The sequence below is a fragment of the Tiliqua scincoides genome, chromosome 3 (assembly GCF_035046505.1).
Source record: "Tiliqua scincoides isolate rTilSci1 chromosome 3, rTilSci1.hap2, whole genome shotgun sequence".
In the NCBI taxonomy this organism is placed as follows: domain Eukaryota; kingdom Metazoa; phylum Chordata; class Lepidosauria; order Squamata; family Scincidae; genus Tiliqua; species Tiliqua scincoides.
The window spans coordinates 151,018,601-151,037,581 of record NC_089823.1 but is presented as its reverse complement, the minus strand read 5'-3'; the positions used below and the strand labels follow the sequence as shown (position 1 = coordinate 151,037,581).

Below are 18,981 nucleotides of genomic sequence, written 5' to 3'. Positions count from 1 at the left end.
CATCCTCCCGAGAGATCTGAAATAGTTTACAAAGATATTATAAAAAGATTAAGAACTACAAAATAAACTACTCATTCTCTTTATTATACTTGCCATCACCACCAAAATCTCACAGTAATTTGTTTTTCAATCTTTCTTTCCATTATAATTTGTTTTGACAGACTTCTCATTAAGTATGTCTATAAGAGCAGTAGTCAATACTTTGCTTGCTGGAAATTTGTAACTTACTGTTAATGGGATCTTCACGTGTATTTCTGCTGGAAGTTAATAATGTGTAAACGCAATATGTGGTTTCATGATGCGTCCTTTGATTACTGGAGGGTATTTTCCCAAATTCATTTTTATATTTGGACTGTTACAAAAATTAATTTGTTCAGATACACGTAAACAATATGTATCCTTTTATAAAAAGTTCAGCTGCTAAGGTTCTTTGGTGTTCTATGCACGATGATTGATAATTATTGTAAACCTGCATTCTAAAATAATTTACTGCATCTTCCTAGTGTGACAACCATGTGAAAATCTCTGCTGTGCTTCCCAAATGACTCTTTCTGTCGCTGGGCTTATGTGTTCCAGAAACCATTAAGCAAATTCTCTTCCTCTTGGGCTTAGATAGCCTTATTAACAGTTTCTTCTCCCAACCAAGCAGTTTTGAGCAAGTTAAATGAACAGTGTGATGTGTCAGGAAAGGTTTTTGCTGAGCTGCAGAAGGTTATTGACTCAAAAGACCTTTTGCTGAGCTGTCGTGATTCTTGTGGGGCCAGCCAGACACTACTCCAGATGGCAAGTTGTTAGTGGTGGACAGACATGGCTTCGGGAGACTTTTCAACAGATGAAGCCTGCAATGTCAGGATTTTGTTGGAAGGGCTTTTTCTGTAGTTCCCAGGGTGGGAAGGTGCTGGGATGGAAACTCTGAGCCGCCCACCCACCTGCTGCCACCTGTTTAGCTTCTGCCATTGTTTCTATAAAGACGCCTTTTGCTTGTAACTTGTGTTCACTGACCAGCAGTAGCAACTGAAGAAAGATCATCAGGAGTTCTTTCTCTTAGCATTAGGTTAATGCAGCATAACTGTCAGGAAAATCAGGTTATCCTGAAGAGGACTAGGATTTTCTCTCCACCCATCTTTAACAGTTCATTGGAATAGATCTTCCTTTTTTGCCAGCTACTTACATACTTTTGGATTATATGGACTCTATGCTCTTTTTTTGTCATTTCACAGTCTGAATTTTTGAGCGTGATGATGCTATTTGTTACCCTGTCTTTGCCAAAGGGAGAGCGATGAAGAAGAATGAAAATATTTGATTAATTATGAGGCATAGTTCTGCTTTTAGTCTCTGATTAATAATCTAAAAAAGGACAACTCCAGTCCTCCAGGCTGTTTTAATCTGGAGAGATGCTATTTGGGAAAAGAAGGCCATCTCCTTGAACGCTGTTTCTCTTTTACGAAAGCAACTACCCATTATTAGAATACTAGAGTTCTGGCTGTGAACATATACTATATATCTCAGCTACAATCCCCTTCCCCAAGCATGAAGCCCTGCAAACTGACTAACAATATGGATTCTGGCTTGGAAGCTGACACCCAGTGCAGAAGTGGGACAGTCTGTGCAGTGAAGTGTGGCTCTGAACGCTTGGAGAGTGCAGCCAAGCGGAGGCTGGCTGCTAATGCCAGGGAAAGGAGAAGGATGCAAGGGCTTAACATTGCCTTTGACCGCCTACGCAAAGTGGTCCCCCAGTGGGGACAAGAGAAAAAGCTCTCCAAGTATGAGACCCTTCAGATGGCCCTGAGTTACATCATGGCTCTAACAAGGATCCTTGCTGAAGCCGAGAGATACAGTGTGGAGGAAGACTGGATTAATTTCCACTGTGAGCATTTCCACCAGGAGAGTTGTCACGCTTACACAGGACAGAAGGTGGCTGCTGAGGTTGACCCTTATGCACAGAGACTTTTCAGTTTCCAGCCTGACCACTACTAACTTGCCAATTGAGAGATCACTGTGTGTTTGTGCAGGCCAAACTAGTCATTCTTAAAAAAATTGGGAACAAGAACTAAGCAGCTCTGCAAGGTAATCTTCAGTTGTGTATTCATGGTCTCTGCCTGTAAGATGCTGATACACTGGGTTTGAACATTTTCTAATGCTATATATTGATGCAGATTGTATCTCTCCCCCGCATACTCATGAAATGTGCATGGCATATTTTGTATTTCATTTGGACTTTTTTGCCATCTTCTTTCATAGTTCACATGACTCATGCCTTATATGTTTATGCTGATGTGTTATTCAGCTGGCCGAGCCAAACTGATATATGGACTGGTGATACATTCTCTGAAGTTATAATTGAGATGAATATAATCCTACTTCTTTATTAATCTCTTACTTTGAGGATGCATTTTTGTTTCCTTATTAAGTATAATAAATTAGAAAACTAAACTATACTGTTTAGACCTCAGAGAAGTAACATTCTTAAACTTTGTAAGTTTGCCTTAACGGGTTCTTCAAGACCACATTGTATAGCTTTGCTTGTCTACAATTTACAGTTTTTCTGGTGTTTGCTCAGAATAGAGCTAATTTTGAATAGTGTACAGTTATAAAATGTGTATACATTCTCTGCGCTGACTGTAAAAAACGTGTTCATGTAACATAATGGTAAAACAATTGCATGAAACTAGAGATCTAACCTTTAGAATTTGTGAGTTATGCTGATTCTGCATTTTTTACATTGTTCTGTTTCCCTGAAGCCATAAGAAATTTGTAAATAAAAATGTTTTTCTCCTACAAAATGTCTTCACTTTTAAAAAACAGTTGGCATCCTACAATGGGAGTTGAATATACCTTATTAGTGTTTCTACGGAGACTACAGTACTTCCTTTTGATTTGGAATTGTAAATGTTACAAAAAAGTGTTCTAAAATCTTTTATTTCTCATGCCCTTTAGTCCGTGAACAATTTATCCCATCACATATGCTCCATAATAAACAATGCTAAATAGTTTCACTCTCCGATTTTCCATATTATATAATCCAGGCATACAATAAGATCAAACTAAGTGAAAAGCAAAAGCCCATAGATAATTAACGGGTCTTTCTTTGCCTGTCTCTGATATAACCTTGAGATTAAATGGTCATATGCCTTTGCACCATAGCACTATATCAATACAGAAGGTTGGTCTACAAATACTTGCTAGTGGGAGGTGGCACACATACAGTATATATTCCTGCCTGAACAATGCTCTAAAAGAATTCTAAATTTTGTTCTCTCTATCTCTTTCTCTCATATGTTAGACAGGCAAAAAAGGTTGAGTGATACTGGGGAAAACAGGAGGCTAAATAGTGGGGAAAATGGAGAATTTCAGAGAGGCAGAAAAGCAGAGACATGGATATCTTTCTTCTATCATGTTCACAGAAGAAAAAAAATTTGAAGTGTTGATATTCTTTGTTATGTAATGGGCAGGGCCCAATTCACCACTTTACAAAGTATTTTATTGCATAAGTTCACCATCTGAGTGCAGCACATGTATATGAGAGTTTTAATCAGAGAGTTCTTCCCTATCTGACAAATGTGGCTCAGACACTAAAATAAAGGTTTAAAAATCATATTTCCCTGAAGCAACTGACAACTGTTGGGAATAATCTCATACTGAAAACAACTTTTAAATTCCATTAATTATGGGGGATTTAAGCAAATGCTTAAGTATCTCCCTCTGAAATCAATAGGATTTTGAGGCGATTAACTTTGCCCAAATGTTAGTGTAATTTAAAGAGGTTGCAAAACGCATAATGGAAACCAGACTTAATAACCCATTTTTGCCCAGCCCATTTATGTACACGTTTGGTCCCTGTTGTGCATATGCAATGTTGGGCAGAATTTTAACAGAGTTGCCTTTGCTGCTGAAATGCATCATAAGAAGATTTAAATTCTCTATAACTTGGTCATACCTCTGCCATTTTAAAGTGCAACAACTGATGAACACAATACTGAAGAAGTTGCTTAAAACAATAATTCAAATGCACATCAATTTCTGTATATACCACCTGCCAGTGAGTTTTTGTTTCCTATACTATAATGTTGTTTCCTATAATATAATTAAACATCCATATTTTAATGATGGTTGCTGGACGGCAACTCCTCACTTTCGCTTCCATTAGCAGTAAATTTGAGGCATCTGGAGTGATGTTTATGGGAACAGAAACAGATAATTGCTGTTACCTGGTGATAATTCCTTGATGATTTATGGAACTCTCTTACTGCTGCTGGGTTGGCAGCAGAGATGGTGAAAGTAATGGTAGGGGCTGAATTTCTGGGTCAGACAAACCCATCTCTTGAATAGGTGTTCAATATAATGTGTACTTTTGGCTTTGCCACTATTACACCAATTCTGAAAAGAATGGCTGTTTATAGTGTCTTATGTGGAGATTAAGCTGGGTCAAAAGTGTGCCTCAGAGATAGGTGATGGAGGGGTTAGGAAGCACCCTGGCCCTCTTCCTCACCTTTTTCTTCCCTTTCACCCACCCTCCAGCCTACGAGCTCCACCCTCACTGATCCAAGGAGCCTCCTGGGAGTGGCCGCCGCTGCACCTCCTCACTGGTGGTAACAAGCCCACAGGCCAGCTGATCAGGAGCCAAATGGCTGCTGCAGCCTCATCCATCAGACACATTGTCCATTGCAGTCTCAGGTGCAGCCAGAAGTGGTGAGTTGGCCTCACTTGGCTGCATAGTAACTCCTGTGCCAGGCACAGCCTGCGCTACAAGGAGGAGAGCCTTGTCAATGGGGGATTTTGAGGGAGAGGAGCCTGGTTAAGTCCATCCCTGGAAAACAGACAAGTACACCCACCTCTCATTTTACACAGGGATTACCTGTTTGAAAAGCAGTGCCTATTTTAAAAATGCATAAATTAGAAATATTTTTACTGTAAGATGTGACTATGCTGCCAGGCAAACATGCAGGAGCACATAGGAAATTTGACCACATGATTCAAATTGGTGGGTGGGTGTACATGAAAAGAGAAGACTGTTAATGTGTTAATGAATGCTGTCAAGCCTGGCAAGCGTGTAGCTCCTGCTGCCTCAACAAAGGCGGAAGGAGGAGGAGGAGGAGGAGGAGTACAACATATCCAAAGTGGTGAGTGGCACAAGTCCTACATGCCCTGTGCATATTGGCATTTCCAGAATTTGCCCGCCCCTAAAGCGAAAGCCTAAGGCAGGCTTTGGCTGCATTTTATTGTTTGTTTTTCTGATGTAAGCTGACTTGAGCTGCCCATAAGGGTTGAAAAGGTGCGATATACGGCAATATATTTCTGGCAAATAAAACTCTTGTCAACAATTCTCCAAAGACACAGCTGAAGAGACGCACACATAATGCAACTTGGAAGCATTTATTTAATGGATGAGGGAAAATACATTTGCTGAACAGTCTGACATTTCCCTTTATGTGCACTTAAAATATACTTTAGAAATTGCATCATTCATTCCCCCCTTTTCATCTTGAAGGTAGGCACCTTCATACATCATCATCAGGATAAAACTCAATTCTAATGGAAAAAATAACAACTTCATACTTGTAGAACAACTGGTAGAACCAAGGCCATTGGTTTGCGCAGCATTTAATTTAAAAGACAAAGTTTAATTACTTTAACTCGATTACAGTTTATAGTTGGTATACAATTTTTTTCTTCTTCAAAGAATTGAATTTCAATCCCCTGACCTTACTAGTATCATTTAAAAAAACAAACAAACCAAAATTTTCACATTACACATTGTATTTCTCTGACTAGAAGTCACAGTTTCCATTTTACATACAGAATTTCAAAGCAGCCACTGGTCAGTTGCCCCAATTGCTTTTTTTAAAAACATATTTTCAGTTCTGAAATACAAGTCTGTCAATGCTGCTGTCTTTTCATGTTTTGCCTACATAAGAGACCCACTAAGAGATGCATCCACATTGGTTTCCCAATACTAAATATTTGTGCAGGTGAATATACTGTATCTTCAAAGCCTTCATTTGCATCTCTACAGCACATTCACAAAGCTTTATTTTTGGTGTTGTGCTGTCACAGCAGTAATTAAACACCACTCAAAACATCCTTTTGAAGGAACATCAAATCTTAAATTTGCTGTATATTAAATAGTCTCAAAGCAGAGAAACAATGTTCTGACTTACTGTTCATACACAATATGGTGCTCGTGTATTCTGGATCACCTGGTGACCTTGTGGCATTGGCAAACTCACAAAAGGAACAAGAAGCCAAACCATTGCTTGTGCAAATACTAGCTTGTTATATATATAAATATAAAATTCAGTTTAGGTTTATTATATTTCCTGTCTACCTGGTGTCCTTACTGAATGATGAGCTGGAAGAGAATTCATTTATTTTGTGGACATGAAAATTATGTCCTTTGGATTTCTTTGCTGTATAAGACAAAAAGTCTGCATCATCATGCAACGTCAGTTTGGGTTCTATGTGGTGAAAAAGTAAATGTCAAATAAGACATTTATAAGAAGAATAAGAAGAAAGCTCTGGCAGCATCAGTGCCTAAAATAGTATTTTCACATAACATTAGCTCCTTGATTGATATCACACATAACTGAAGGCACCCCTATACATATTGAGCACAATGCAGTAAAAATTAGTAATGATTCACAGCCCAATCCTATGCATGACTTCTCAGAAGTAAGGCCCATTATAACTAATGGGGCTTAGGTAAGTGTGGATAGGATTGTAGCCTCAGTCTCTTTGAAGTCAGTTGGACTTAAATCAGCATTTCTAACACTAAATGTCTGAACTTGATGAATGTTTACATTCACTCATGAAAGCTCATCATTTTACATTTATTTAATGACTGAAAATACTTTTATTTCTAACACTTTTCAGACATACACCTGTGAATGCTGACCATCATGTTCAGCGATTGTCCACATTCACCAGCATACCTCTAAGTTTTAAGGCACACACAAAATCTGTCTGGAACATTTACAAGCAACTGTCACCATTTATCACATTTAGACATTCACTGTAACATATCTGTGCCCTCAGTGATGTCCTCTAGAGCTGACATAAAATGCAGGATACCTTGGTTTTTCAAACAGTAGCCTTCACAGAAATTTCATAGCAACAATACAAAGACAATGTTTGTATTTAATAGTAAAACGGATGCATTCAATCTTTTTTTATTTTTACATGGAAAGTCAAAAATGATCATTAATTTCACATACACACCCTAAACAAGATTTGAATCTACTTCTCAAAGCTTGGAAGACCTTTTGATTTCAAATTCACTCCACCAAGTTCTGCTCTCCTTAGAAGGTAGAAGCTCTGATTTTTTAAAAAGCAACTGGAATTTTGCTGAAGTATAGGTAACAGAACTTGTGGCAATAGTGCATTAGAGTAGCCCAGAATCTGGCCTCACAACAAAGTAGAGAAGATGGGTCTCAATGCCACTCCTTCCCAGGTTATCCTCTCTTGCTGAGATCGGAATTTGGCACTGTGCTAGCTAGCAATGGTGGAATTCAACTGACACCCACTTTATTCTGTCTCAGCATATCAAGAGCCATCAGGAATTTCATAGTGAATGAATGGATAATCCACCTTCTTGTCATATGTATCCATCCTGTAAAACTCACTCCTGTCAAACATTTTCCCAATTATCTCCCTTTTCCTCTCAGCCAAAGAAAATCCCAGGCAATATTTGGACAACATGGAATCACAGGAATTTGCATTTGAGTTAGCACAGTCTTGATCCTTCAGACTCAGGTAGTGTTCTCAGGTGGACTTACCACTAGGACAAAAACAGACAAGGCTATGGTTTTGAATCAGAATCCTTGGAAGGTTTGGGACTACAAGGAGATTATAGAATCAATATGTCTGTTAACTCTTACTAACACAGCAGCATTATTCATGGGCCTTATGAATGATCCTTGGCAGACTTGATTGGCAGCAGATTGGCTCCAGGGAGTGAAATCTGAATTACACATTTGACCAATAGTTTAAGTAGGAACAAAACACTAACATGTATTTCAAGCCTTAATTGAGATGTTGCTTAAAATATTGAATAAAGCAGAAATGCATAGACACTGGTTAATTAGATGTGCTATTAAAGACCTTTTATTCCTTAAAAGCCTTTATCACTTAAGAACATATTTTTGCTTTTCAGCCAAGTGCTAAAGCTTTGTCAGAATCATGAATGTAGAATTACCTGTTTAAACAGTAGGTTGAACAGGTCAGTTTTCAAAATGAAGCTGAAATACGTCTGATAGGACCAGGCTACTGTTGCTCTTTGATCTCTACAGAACATCTGCAGAAGTGCTTTCTCTTCTGTGTGTATACATGTATAATATACATGTATATTATATACACATATAAAAAACTTCAGAATGGGAACGGAATTCATATCTTAAAGCCCATGAAACAAAAAAACCCTGGATCCTATTTTTTGCTTCAAATTAAAAACATGATTCCAAAAATAAAAAAGAACAAGTAAGAACACTTCAAAATGCATGTAGCAATAGTAGCTGTGGTGTCTATATAATATGTGCTTCATAGGATATAGGCTCTTTAACTGCACATGTTAATGTCTAAAATACAAGCATGGTGTCTTAAAGCATGTGTCAGTACACTTTAGGTACAGTTCATGGAATATAAACACACACAAATTTTTTTAAAATAAAAACTTATACTGTATATAATGTTTCCTATTTGAAATGCTCTGCTTATCTAATTTTGAGTTTCCAGATCTCTTACTGATGTGTATTCCTATTAAATTGACCTATCTGCATTTTTTTAATTTGCCATGTGCTTTGTGACTGTCAGCAACCTTTAAACGGTTACATTCGAAGAAGTCACATTGTTTACTCTCTTTCAGAATTATGGGTGTCAGTACTTCTGCTGGTTGCTCTCCAGAAATTCTGACTATTGCCTTCTTTAGGTGCAGTACCTTTTTAACTGAAGTAGTAAAAAGTGGTATAGCTTTTTTTTTTTTTTGTAAGGGCTGAAAACTAGTTTTTCCTTCTTCCTAATACTTGGAGAAGAAAACACAGCACTGAACTTATTGCACTGCATTCTATACCACAATGACCTACTCATAGTAAGTACTATGCTGCACTAAGATATAGTATGTCATGTGGAGAAATTCCAGCAACTGTACACTTACTAAACAAATATAAGTTGCTTGTAAACCTTGAGTTTCCCGGCTTGTACCTATCATTCTTTTCACAGTTCTACTATTTTTTTTCCAGGTAGGATTGGAACTAGAGGTTTTTAAAGTTCTTCACTTTCCACCACAGGCTGGGATGGTGATGAAAACCGCACTGGATTCTCAACAGCAGGGAAAGAAGAAAAAACATCAAGTCCTTGTCCTGTGAGACTTGCATATCGAGTGCCACTGGGTCGAATTTTTATTGGTTGAGGGATCTGTTGATGCCACTGGGCTGGAGCAACAAACACATATGAACATACAAGACACAGATTTGTTTTCAATCACATAAGGACTGCAAAATAAAGATGGCACATATAAAGACTGCAGAATGAATCTCCTGTCAGAGTGGAACTCTAAGAATTAGTGAGAACGGTACCTGTTTCTGTATCATTTTTCCTGGGATAAATTCATTTTAACTCAGTAGTTGTCAACTTTTTCTCCCAGTAACAACCCATCCTAACTAACTTTTCAGCATCAGTGCAGGAGTGCCAAAGGGAATTCACTGCATCCTGCAGTGGGGAGGGGGCAGTCATGGAGGCCTCCCCAAGGTAAGGGAACATTTGTTTCCTTACCTCAGGGCTGCATTGCAGCTGTATCAGTGCTGGAAAATTGATTAGGATTGGGCAGATAGTCTACTTAGGCCAGTGGTTCCTAAACTGTGAAACATGGCTACCCAGGGAGCCACAAAAACCAGCCAGGGGAGCCACAGAATCCTCTAGAAAAACCCGCCCCTATACAATGTATAGGATTGTAACCCTAATGGGGAGCTGTGGCCAATGGCCAAGCAGATCAAAGGAGCTGCCAGTCAACTTTTTTGTTTGGGAACCACTGACATGGCAATTCCTTAGAAGAGTCTGACATATAGCAAATGGTTTCCAAATTCACATCTTGACCGATTTGCATAAGCACCTCAAGTATGGTAGTGATTTTTTTGGTAGCACAAATGAAGCTGTCAACAATCCTTTGCAGTATTGAAGAGGGATCCTAAGCACATTTCTTGAATTGAAAATGGCCACTGTGATGAGAATTTTCTGGGAACTGCAAAGGAACTTGGGAGCGCAGTACTAGGATTGTAATCTCAGCTGCCTGGTGTGACAAAAAGGCCTGGGTCAACTCTGCTCTCCCCAATTTTCATCTGGTATTGAACAATACTATAAAAAGGAGTTGGAAGCTATATGGACATAGTTGGGCTCTGGAATTCCTCAAAGCAACTTCTGTCGCCTTTAAGACTCTGTGGAAACTGTCTGGCAAGGATGCCTGTAAACAGTCTCTCTGCTAAGCAAAACCTGCATGCAGGTCAGCTTGCAGGTTCCTGACTCCTCAGCTTAGCTAGAAGAGGTCAGCCCTTAATTAGTCTCTCTCTCCCTTCCTGCTACCTCAACCTAATTCAGGAGAATTTCCCAAAAGCGAAGCATGAGTCATGATGAGAAGGCTGAGTTGGTATTAGTCAGAGATGCCAATTCTGTTATTTCATGACTTGAACAGCTACTTACCATATATGTCAAGTCTAGCAGTGCAGGAGACAATACCAGCTTCATTTTTTGCAGACAAAGTATACCAACCGGCATCCACTTTTTTAGCAGGCTGAATCACAAGGCAAACATACCCTGTAGCATCTTGATGCATACTAAAAACAAAAACCCCAAAAGGTTCTCAGTGTTTCAGCCTATCGCAAAATAGAACCATTCTGTGTATAGTATTGATCCAAAAGCAGAGTGTGTGGGGGGTGGGGGGGAGAGAAATCAGTTAACACAATGGGCCCAATCTTATTCAACTTTCCAGCACTGGTGCAGCCGCAGTACAGCCCCTAGGTAGGGGAACAAATTTTCCCATACTTTGAGGAGGACTCTGTGACTGCCTCTCCACCATAGGATGCAGTGCACACCCCACTGGCACGGCTGCACCAGCACTGGAAAATTGGACCGGATTGGGCCCAATGTTGTTCACTGTGTACAGCCTGTAATGCTTACCTGTAATGGTTCTTAAATGGTTCTGACACATTTTACAATATTTCAGGTCTTCAAATCATCATAGACATGTGAATTTTTTTTTATGCGTGTGTGGTGTAGTCATGACAATATTTTATAGTTTGATTATGATATAATATAGTGGTTCTCAAGCTTTTTAGTACTGGATCCAATTTTTTTAAAATGACGCTCTGTCTGGTCCCAGCTAGCTTTACGAGACTTAAAAATATTTACAAGAAATAGTTTATTCAACTACTTGTTTGCAAAAAAACTTGATCCATTTCTTGTAATGAGGCAGCCCTACTGAATAGGCTCATGGCTTGAGGGGCTTAATTATGTGACCCATCCTTCACCTGCCCCCACTACCTGTCTGTGACAGATTTGGGGGGGGAAAAAAAAACACCAGAAAAGACATATTCTCATATTCTCTCCTTTTCTCAGACCCATAGAGCAGCGGTTCCCAAACTCACAGGGAGTTTGGAAATGGGGTAAGTGTATGCAGGGGAGGGGCGAAGGCAGCGGTGCAATTGCCATGACTGTGTCACTGCCAGGGCTAAAAGGGGGGGGTTTGACTTACCTAAGGCAGCGCTGGTCTCTGGGGGTGTGTGGGGAGCCCTGCAGACACCTCTGCAGTGTTCCCCAAGCCTCTAAAAAGCTAAAAAAGTGATAACAACCCACTTCTGGTTTCACAGTTGCAAAAGGGGGCAATTGGCAGGGCTTCCCTGCTTCCCTCTCTTCCCTGCTTCCCTCTCTTCCCCTAAGGGGGAAGAGAGAGGGCTTCCCTGGCTAGAATCTTGCGATGCCACTGTTTGGGAACCTCTGCCATAGAGGATAAGAGTACATTTACAGCACAATCCTAGACATGTTTACTCAGAAGTAAGTTCCATTCTGTTCAATTGAGTTTACTCCCAAGTAAGTGTATGTAGGATTACGACCTTCATGAATAAAATGGATTTAATGTATTGGACATAATCCCTGCCATTCTACAGTGGTTCTCAAATTGGGGCATCACAACACCCCAGCCTGAGGGCCCTGGGCTCTGCCCCCTTAAGGAATGGGGAGAGGGGGAAGGCAGAGACATGATCCCCTGGATCCCACCTCTGATCAGAGCACAGGACCACGCTTCCACTCATCCCCACCTGCAGCAGCCTCTCAGGGGTGGAGGAGCCCTGCGCCAGCCGCAGCAAGGCTCTTTACACAGCACAGACCCCTGCAGAACGCGATCACTTCCGGTTTTGCGATCAAGGAACAGAAGTTGTAACAATCGTGTTCTGCAGGGGTCTGCACTGCAGGGAGAGCCTTGCTGAGACTGGCACTGGGCTCCTCCGACCCTCAGGAGGCTGCTGCAGGCAGGGGTGAGTGCACAGCCCTCCCCAGCGCCTCCACACCCCTCCCCAGCAGCGTGATGCTGGGCACTGTTGTCGCTGCCTTCCCCCTGCCCCTACTGCCTTCCTCCCACCTGTGCAAGCACTTATAGGCTCTCAAACTCTCTCCCAGAGAGTTTGAGAACTACTGCCACAGGCCTTATGGAGGATCAAAGGGACTTTTTGTAAAAGGAGGGCGTACCATTTCATTTTCAAAACACTTAAGCTTATAGTACCTCATTCGTTCTCTACTGGGAGGGATGGTTTCATTGTCCTTCTTCCAATAAAAGACTGGGGGTGGCATTCCAATCACTCTGCATTCTAGTCGTACTGGATGCCCCTCTGGTACCCCACAATTCTGTAGCTTCTCCAGTATCACTGGGGCCTTCTTAACTTCCTTTTCTATAAAAGAAAGGAGAAAAAGCTGATGTCCAATTAATATAAGACAAAATTAATCAAACTGCCCAACTGTATACCCCACCAGCCCATAGCATGTGGTGCTGCTGGTAGAGCATATGCTGCATGCTATGGTGTGTGACCAGATGCCCCAAGCGAGGTAAGCAAAAATCTTTTCCACTTACCTCCCCAGGTATGATGTCCGACATCTGGTGTCGGACTACGAAAAGGGAGACAGGATATTGGCATGCACGGCTGCTGCCAAGTTCCTCCTTCTCTTACCCCTGGCTAAGCCCACTCCCCACTTTTCTCATGATCCTCCCCTATTCTGCTCCACAGTGACCTACAGGAAGCAACGCAGGACAAAGGAGGTTCAACAGGCTGCTTCTGCCCAAGCAAGGACTCGGGCTGTTTGCCATGGCCTGCAAAATGACAGGTGATTTTCATGCCATTCTTCCAGGACTTACACTGTCAGATCACAAGTTCCATCACTGTAAGCCAGCAGTTCTCAAACTCTCACAGAGTTGCTGTAAGACCTGGTGAGGGCAGGGGGAGAAGTAGCAACCCCCAGGATCGTGTTGCTCATTTATTTCCCAGCTCCTGCAGCAGCGTCCTGGGGGTGTGGGGAGCCCTGTGCAAGCACCTGCAGGCCCCCCAGCCTCCAAAAAGCAAAGCAGAGCAATAGCACTCCACCTCCGCAAAACCGGAAGTGGAGCGCGATCGCTCACCAGGATCACATCGCTGCCTCCCCTTGCCCCCGCCCCTTAAGGGGGCAGAGTCCAGGGTGCTCCAGCTGGGGTGCTGCGACGCCCCAGTTTGAGAAATTCTGCTGTAAGCCCTGGTTAGAATTGTGCTTCCCAGCAATGTACAATCAGCAACATGAAACATAAAAAAGACCATTCACTCCATTAGCCTGGCAAAACAGAAATACCTTCATTGTTTATCTAAAAATTCCCATGGACTGGGTTTGGTAAACTGGGGAGGAAGTTCACAAAAAATGACTCTACCATAGCAAAAAACCTGTTCCAAGTCAAACCTCCAATGGTTTCCTCCAAGCCTCTTCTTCTCATTCCTTCCCTAATGGATCTTTATTAGGAAGGCTGGCTCCCCTGTTTTAATTCCTCCTTAATATCAAAGCCAAAAATGTCTTCATTCCCATTTTGCAGAAGCAGAGGAAAGAGAGAAATAAGTGGCAAGAGAGAAATGTTGCCTCTTTCCTAGTTCTCCTCACCCCACCAAAACATTTCTGATAAAGGAGGGCACAGCTGCTTGCCTGTGACTTAAGCTACCATAGATGGGGAAAAATCAAAGCCCCCATTTCCTGCTCCCGCAGGGAATAGGTCTACCTGTGAGTAAAAGCCCCAACAGGGTGCCTACTCACAAGCAATTCCAGTGCTGTTTTTTACATGTAAGTTACATACACACAAACAGCAGGATCAAAAATTACTGCGACATGAAGGGATCATGTTTTCAAAGCTTGCTCGTCCTTCTCTTCATATGACCAAATTCCTGCCAATGAAGACTTTTGATGAATACATAGACTGTGACAGATGTTCATAATATGCATACATGTGAAGCATTGTGATTCATTATATAGGCTTTGTATTAAACACCAAAACCAGACTTACCTACAACACTAAGCTCCAAGCTAAATGAATTTTGTCCTGTTTTATTGGTTGCTAAGCAAGTGTAAATTCCAGCATCATTTTGTGTTAGGGGATCAATAAGTAGGGAGTGCACTCCAGTCTCTCTGACCAGCATCTTGTGAGTGGTGTCTGGTAAGACAGGTTTGCCGTTCAGAAGCCACATCAGGTCTGGAGGTGGTAACCCGCTCACCTAACAGATAAAAACAGCTAAAGGCAAATGACAGAATGACTGTTTTATTTATTTATCTATTTATTTGTTGGATGCACTTTTACAAACCCAGTTCCCCTACAGAACTGATGTGAGTGGAGATGAGCTTGTTGATAAAAAAATTTCCATAGAAGTCAAATTTTTAAAAGTCACACGTTGATACTATTTTTTTCTGTAATGGCAATTGGTCTGAAACCAGTTGTCATGGAATGCAATAATTGCATTATTATATTGTGAGCAAAGCAAGTCAGCTAATCCTAGTACCTTGCAGTCCAGTCTACAAAGCCGTCCTTCGTGAGCTACCATGTCTCCTGGTGCCTGTAGAAAATATGGCCGGAAAAACCTCTCTTGCACTGGTTCCTTTTCTCTTTCTGGTATACGAGACCTTCCCCTGCAATACAAAATTCAGAATATATGTATGTGGTGGGATCAAAGGTAGGCAGACTTTCCATGTTAGTAGAAAGGGTCTCCAGGCAAGCTTGAGCCCTGGCATTTCTGTGCTTAGAAATTAAGCACTGCCGGTGAATTCACAATTGCACCAATTGGTCAAGTGCACTCATGCTTACCTCACAATCTATATCTCAGGCATCAGATTTTTTTTTTTACCTGTGAGGCTGGGTGGCTGTTGTTAATCTACCACGCATTGGGGGACTCTGAACCATCAAGTGACCAGAGCAGCTGATTCTTCCCTGTCAAAAACAGAACAAAAGATAAGTACCATAGTTCATTAACTGAGCAAGTATGAATTTTCTCTGCTGTTATTTTATGGTATTTAAAACTGAAACAAACAAACAAACAAATAATAAACTTTATTTCTATCCCACCCTTCTCCCTAAAGGGACCCAGGGCGGCTTACAACATATTAAAAACAGATTAAAACATAATTTAACAAACAGATAAGAACATATTAAAAACACATTAACAGAAACCATAAAAACAGTAGTCAGATAAAAGTCAGAATAAAAAGAGCATAAAACAGCAGTTCATAGAGGAATCAGGCCTGTAAAAAACAACAACTAAAAGATGTATAAAAGATGTTAAAAAGGCCATGAAGTCAGAAGGCTTGTTTAAACAGCAGGGTCTTCAGGCCTCCCCGAAAAGTCTCAAGAGAGGGAGCCATTCTCAAGTCAAGGGGAAGGGAGTTCCATAACGTTGCTGCCTTTACTGAGAAGGCCCTGTTTCTTGCCGCCGCCCCACGTACCTCCTTAGGCGGCGGCACTTGTAAAAAGGCCTTCTCTGATGACCTGAGTCTGAGAGGACGAGCTGGATTGTACAGGAGTAGGTGATCTCTAAGATACCCTGGCCCAGAGCAGTATAGGGCTTTAAAGGTCAAAACCAGCACCTTGAATTGGGCCCGGAAACGAATGGGCAGCCAATGTAGCCCCCAGAGAAGCGGACTGACAGAGTCAAACCGCCTACCTCCAGTAACCACACGGGCCACCGCATTCTGCACTAATTGCAGTTTCTGAACCATCTTCAGGGGCAGCCCCACATAAAGCACGTTACAATAATCTAACCTTGATGTCACCGTAGCATGGATCACCGTGGCCAGGTCTGCACGATCCAAGTACGGCCGCAGCTGGCGCACCAGCCGAAGCTGAGTGAAGGCCCCCCTAGCCACAGCCGACACCTGGGAATCCAGGAGCAGCTGCGAGTCCAGGTGGACACCCAATCTGCGGACCTGCTCCTTCAGAGGGAGTGCAACCCCATTCAGAGCAAGCCGATAATCCAGCACCTGCATCAAGGATTTCCGAACCAGGAGAGCCTCTGTCTTATCCAGATTTAATTTCAGCTTGTTAGCCCCCATCCAGATCCTCACTGCTTCCAGACAGTGCTCCAGGCCCTCAACTGCCACCCTGGAGTCTGGAGGAAAGGAGAGATAGAGCTGAGTGTCATCAGCATATTGATGACACCCCACTCCAAACCCCCAGATGACCTCTCCCAGCAGTTTCATGTAGATATTAAATAGCATGGGGGACAGAACTGAACCCTGCGGCACCCCGCACCTCAAGGGGCAGGGTGACGAACAGGCATCCCCCAGCACCACCATCTGGGACCGACCCTCCAAGTAGGAGCGGAACCACCGCAAAACAGTGCCTCCAACTCCCAACTCAGCCAATCGGCCCAGAAGGATACCATGGTCGATGGTATCAAAAGCCGCCGAGAGGTCCAGCAGGACCAACAGGGACGCACTCCCCCGTCCAGTCTCCGGCGTAGGTCATCCACCAAGGCAGTTTCCGTCCCAAAGCCCGGCCTGAAACCAGATTGAAAAGGATCCAGATAATCCGCTTCATCCAAGACCCTCTGGAGTTGGGCCGCCACCGCCCACTCAATTACCTTGCCCAGAAACGGAATGTTGGAGACTGGCCGGTAGTTATCCAACACAGTGGAATCCAGGGAGGGCTTCTTCAGGAGGGGACGAACCACCGCCCGCTTCAAAGCGAGCGGCAATGTCCCCTCCACCAAGGAAGAGTTGACCACCCTCCCCGTCCACTCAGCCAGTCCACCCCGGGCAGCTCTTATCAGCCAAGCTGGGCAAGAGTCAAACAGGCAGGCAGACGGCCTCACACTCCAAAGGAGTCTGTCCACATCCTCAGGCTGTACAAGCTGAAAAGAATCCCACAACACTGGACAAGCAGTTGCCAAGGGGACATTGTCAGACATTGTCAATGTGGCATCCAAGTCACAACAAATACGATCGATTTTATCTGCAAAATGTTGCACAAACACGTCACAGCGGCTGACTGTGTATTCCTCCTGGTCCACTGGAGGGGCCTGATGGAGGAGGCCCCACACCACACGGAACAGCTCTGCCAGACGGCTATCAGCAGACGCAATGGTAGCAGAGAAGAACGATCTCTTCGCTGCTACCACCGCCACGGAGTAGGCTCTATAATGAGCTCTACTCTGTGTCCGATCGGATTCATCACGAGTTTTCTGCCACCGTTGGTCTAGACGCCTGCCCTGCCGCTTCATCATTCGGAGCTCCACAGTGAACCAAGGAGCCGCTCCGAGTCTGCGACGTGGCAGAGGTCGCTCCGGAGCAATCTCATCCACTGCCCTGGACATTTCCCTGTTCCAGAGGTCAACCAGGGCCTCAGATGATTATATATTATATATAATGATGGTCCCTGGCAATTGAACCTTCTAATACTATTCTCCTTTGCCCATGTTCTCTTGGCAGGAAAAAAAAATCAAAAATTTTTTAAAAGGGAAGCATAATAAAATGGCCATTGAACAGTTAAGCTTTAGAAATTCTATTATGGAATGGAGCTAGATTCCACCTGTAGACTTTTCTCTCTTGATCCTTTTAGTTGCCAGCTTAGAGCCCAATCCTATCCAACTTTCCAGCACTGGTGCCCCCACAATGCAGTCCCAAGGTAAGGGAACAAATGTTCCCTTACCTTAAGGAGGCCTCTGTGACTGTCTCCCCACCACAGGATGCAGTGCATGCCCATTGGCACAGCTGCACTGGCACTGGAAAATTGGTTAGGACTGGGCCCTCAGTTGTTTTCTGCCCAACAATAAAGAAACAGTCAGGACATTATTTCTTTTAGAACATAGAGCCCTATAAAAAAGGAAGCAAACCCCTACCTGTGGATTCGCAGCCATGAATGTATAGTTTCCATCATCATCATTTGTAGTAGTTTCAATATGCAAAGCACATGTCCCATCCCCCTCTCTGCTCATTTTATAATGCTCATTCTTCTTTGAAATCTGCTTTCCATCTTTAAACCAATATACCTGAAGAGATTGCAGAGAAAGAAAAGCTGATACAGGTTGAGTTTCGTTATTCATGAGGGTTCCATTCCCAGAACTCAGGTGGATGGCAAAAATTGTATTAAAGCAAATTCATTTAGAAAACAATGTTGCTTTGCTAGGCAATTTAAAAACAGCCTTGCTGATCTTTGTGATGTAAGACACAGGGCACAATCCTAACCAGCTTTACTCAGAAGTAAGTCCTATTTTGTTAAATGGGGCTTACTCTCAGGAAAGTGTGGTTAGGATTGCAGCCACAGTCATTAAGCAGACAATCCATCAATCAGTCTCTCTCCAGGAGCTTAGAAAGGTTTCACTGAGACAGTGATCCCTCCCTTCACCCAGAGCGCAGTTTTGGGAAAGAATGCAAAATGATTATCTTTCTTTCATGTGCTCAGGGGGAAGGGAGGCATTGCTTGCCTTGGAGTGAAGCTGTTCTAAGTGACTGGAG

The 18,981-nt window shown here is 42.6% G+C and overlaps 2 protein-coding genes across 3 annotated transcripts in view; one reads left to right on the top strand and one right to left on the bottom strand.

Annotated features, from left to right (window-relative positions):
• The first annotated feature begins 1,530 nt into the window (after window positions 1–1,530).
• Window positions 1,531–1,977, top strand: ATOH7 (atonal bHLH transcription factor 7). Its single transcript, XM_066621398.1, has one exon. The coding sequence runs from the start codon at window positions 1,531–1,533 to the stop codon at window positions 1,975–1,977; it is 447 nt and encodes a 148-aa protein (XP_066477495.1).
• Window positions 1,978–5,359: 3,382 nt separating this feature from the next.
• The window catches only part of MYPN (myopalladin), an 80,539-nt gene continuing 66,917 nt past the window's right edge, over window positions 5,360–18,981 (bottom strand). For both annotated transcript variants that reach the window (XM_066619480.1, XM_066619479.1), the window contains exons 15-21: window positions 18,366–18,515; window positions 15,378–15,460; window positions 15,036–15,162; window positions 14,546–14,753; window positions 12,758–12,923; window positions 10,684–10,817; window positions 5,360–9,422 (exon numbers count right to left, since the gene is read on the bottom strand). In XM_066619480.1, coding sequence (XP_066475577.1) covers window positions 9,253–9,422; window positions 10,684–10,817; window positions 12,758–12,923; window positions 14,546–14,753; window positions 15,036–15,162; window positions 15,378–15,460; window positions 18,366–18,515 — 1,038 coding nt within the window. In that variant the 3' untranslated portion in view covers window positions 5,360–9,252. The remainder of the gene's footprint in view (window positions 9,423–10,683; window positions 10,818–12,757; window positions 12,924–14,545; window positions 14,754–15,035; window positions 15,163–15,377; window positions 15,461–18,365; window positions 18,516–18,981) is intronic.

What these genes read in the sequence shown, in the direction of transcription:
- ATOH7 (XM_066621398.1), top strand. Translation starts at nt 1,531, where the DNA reads ATGAAGCCCTGCAAACTGACTAACAATATGGATTCTGGCTTGGAAGCT.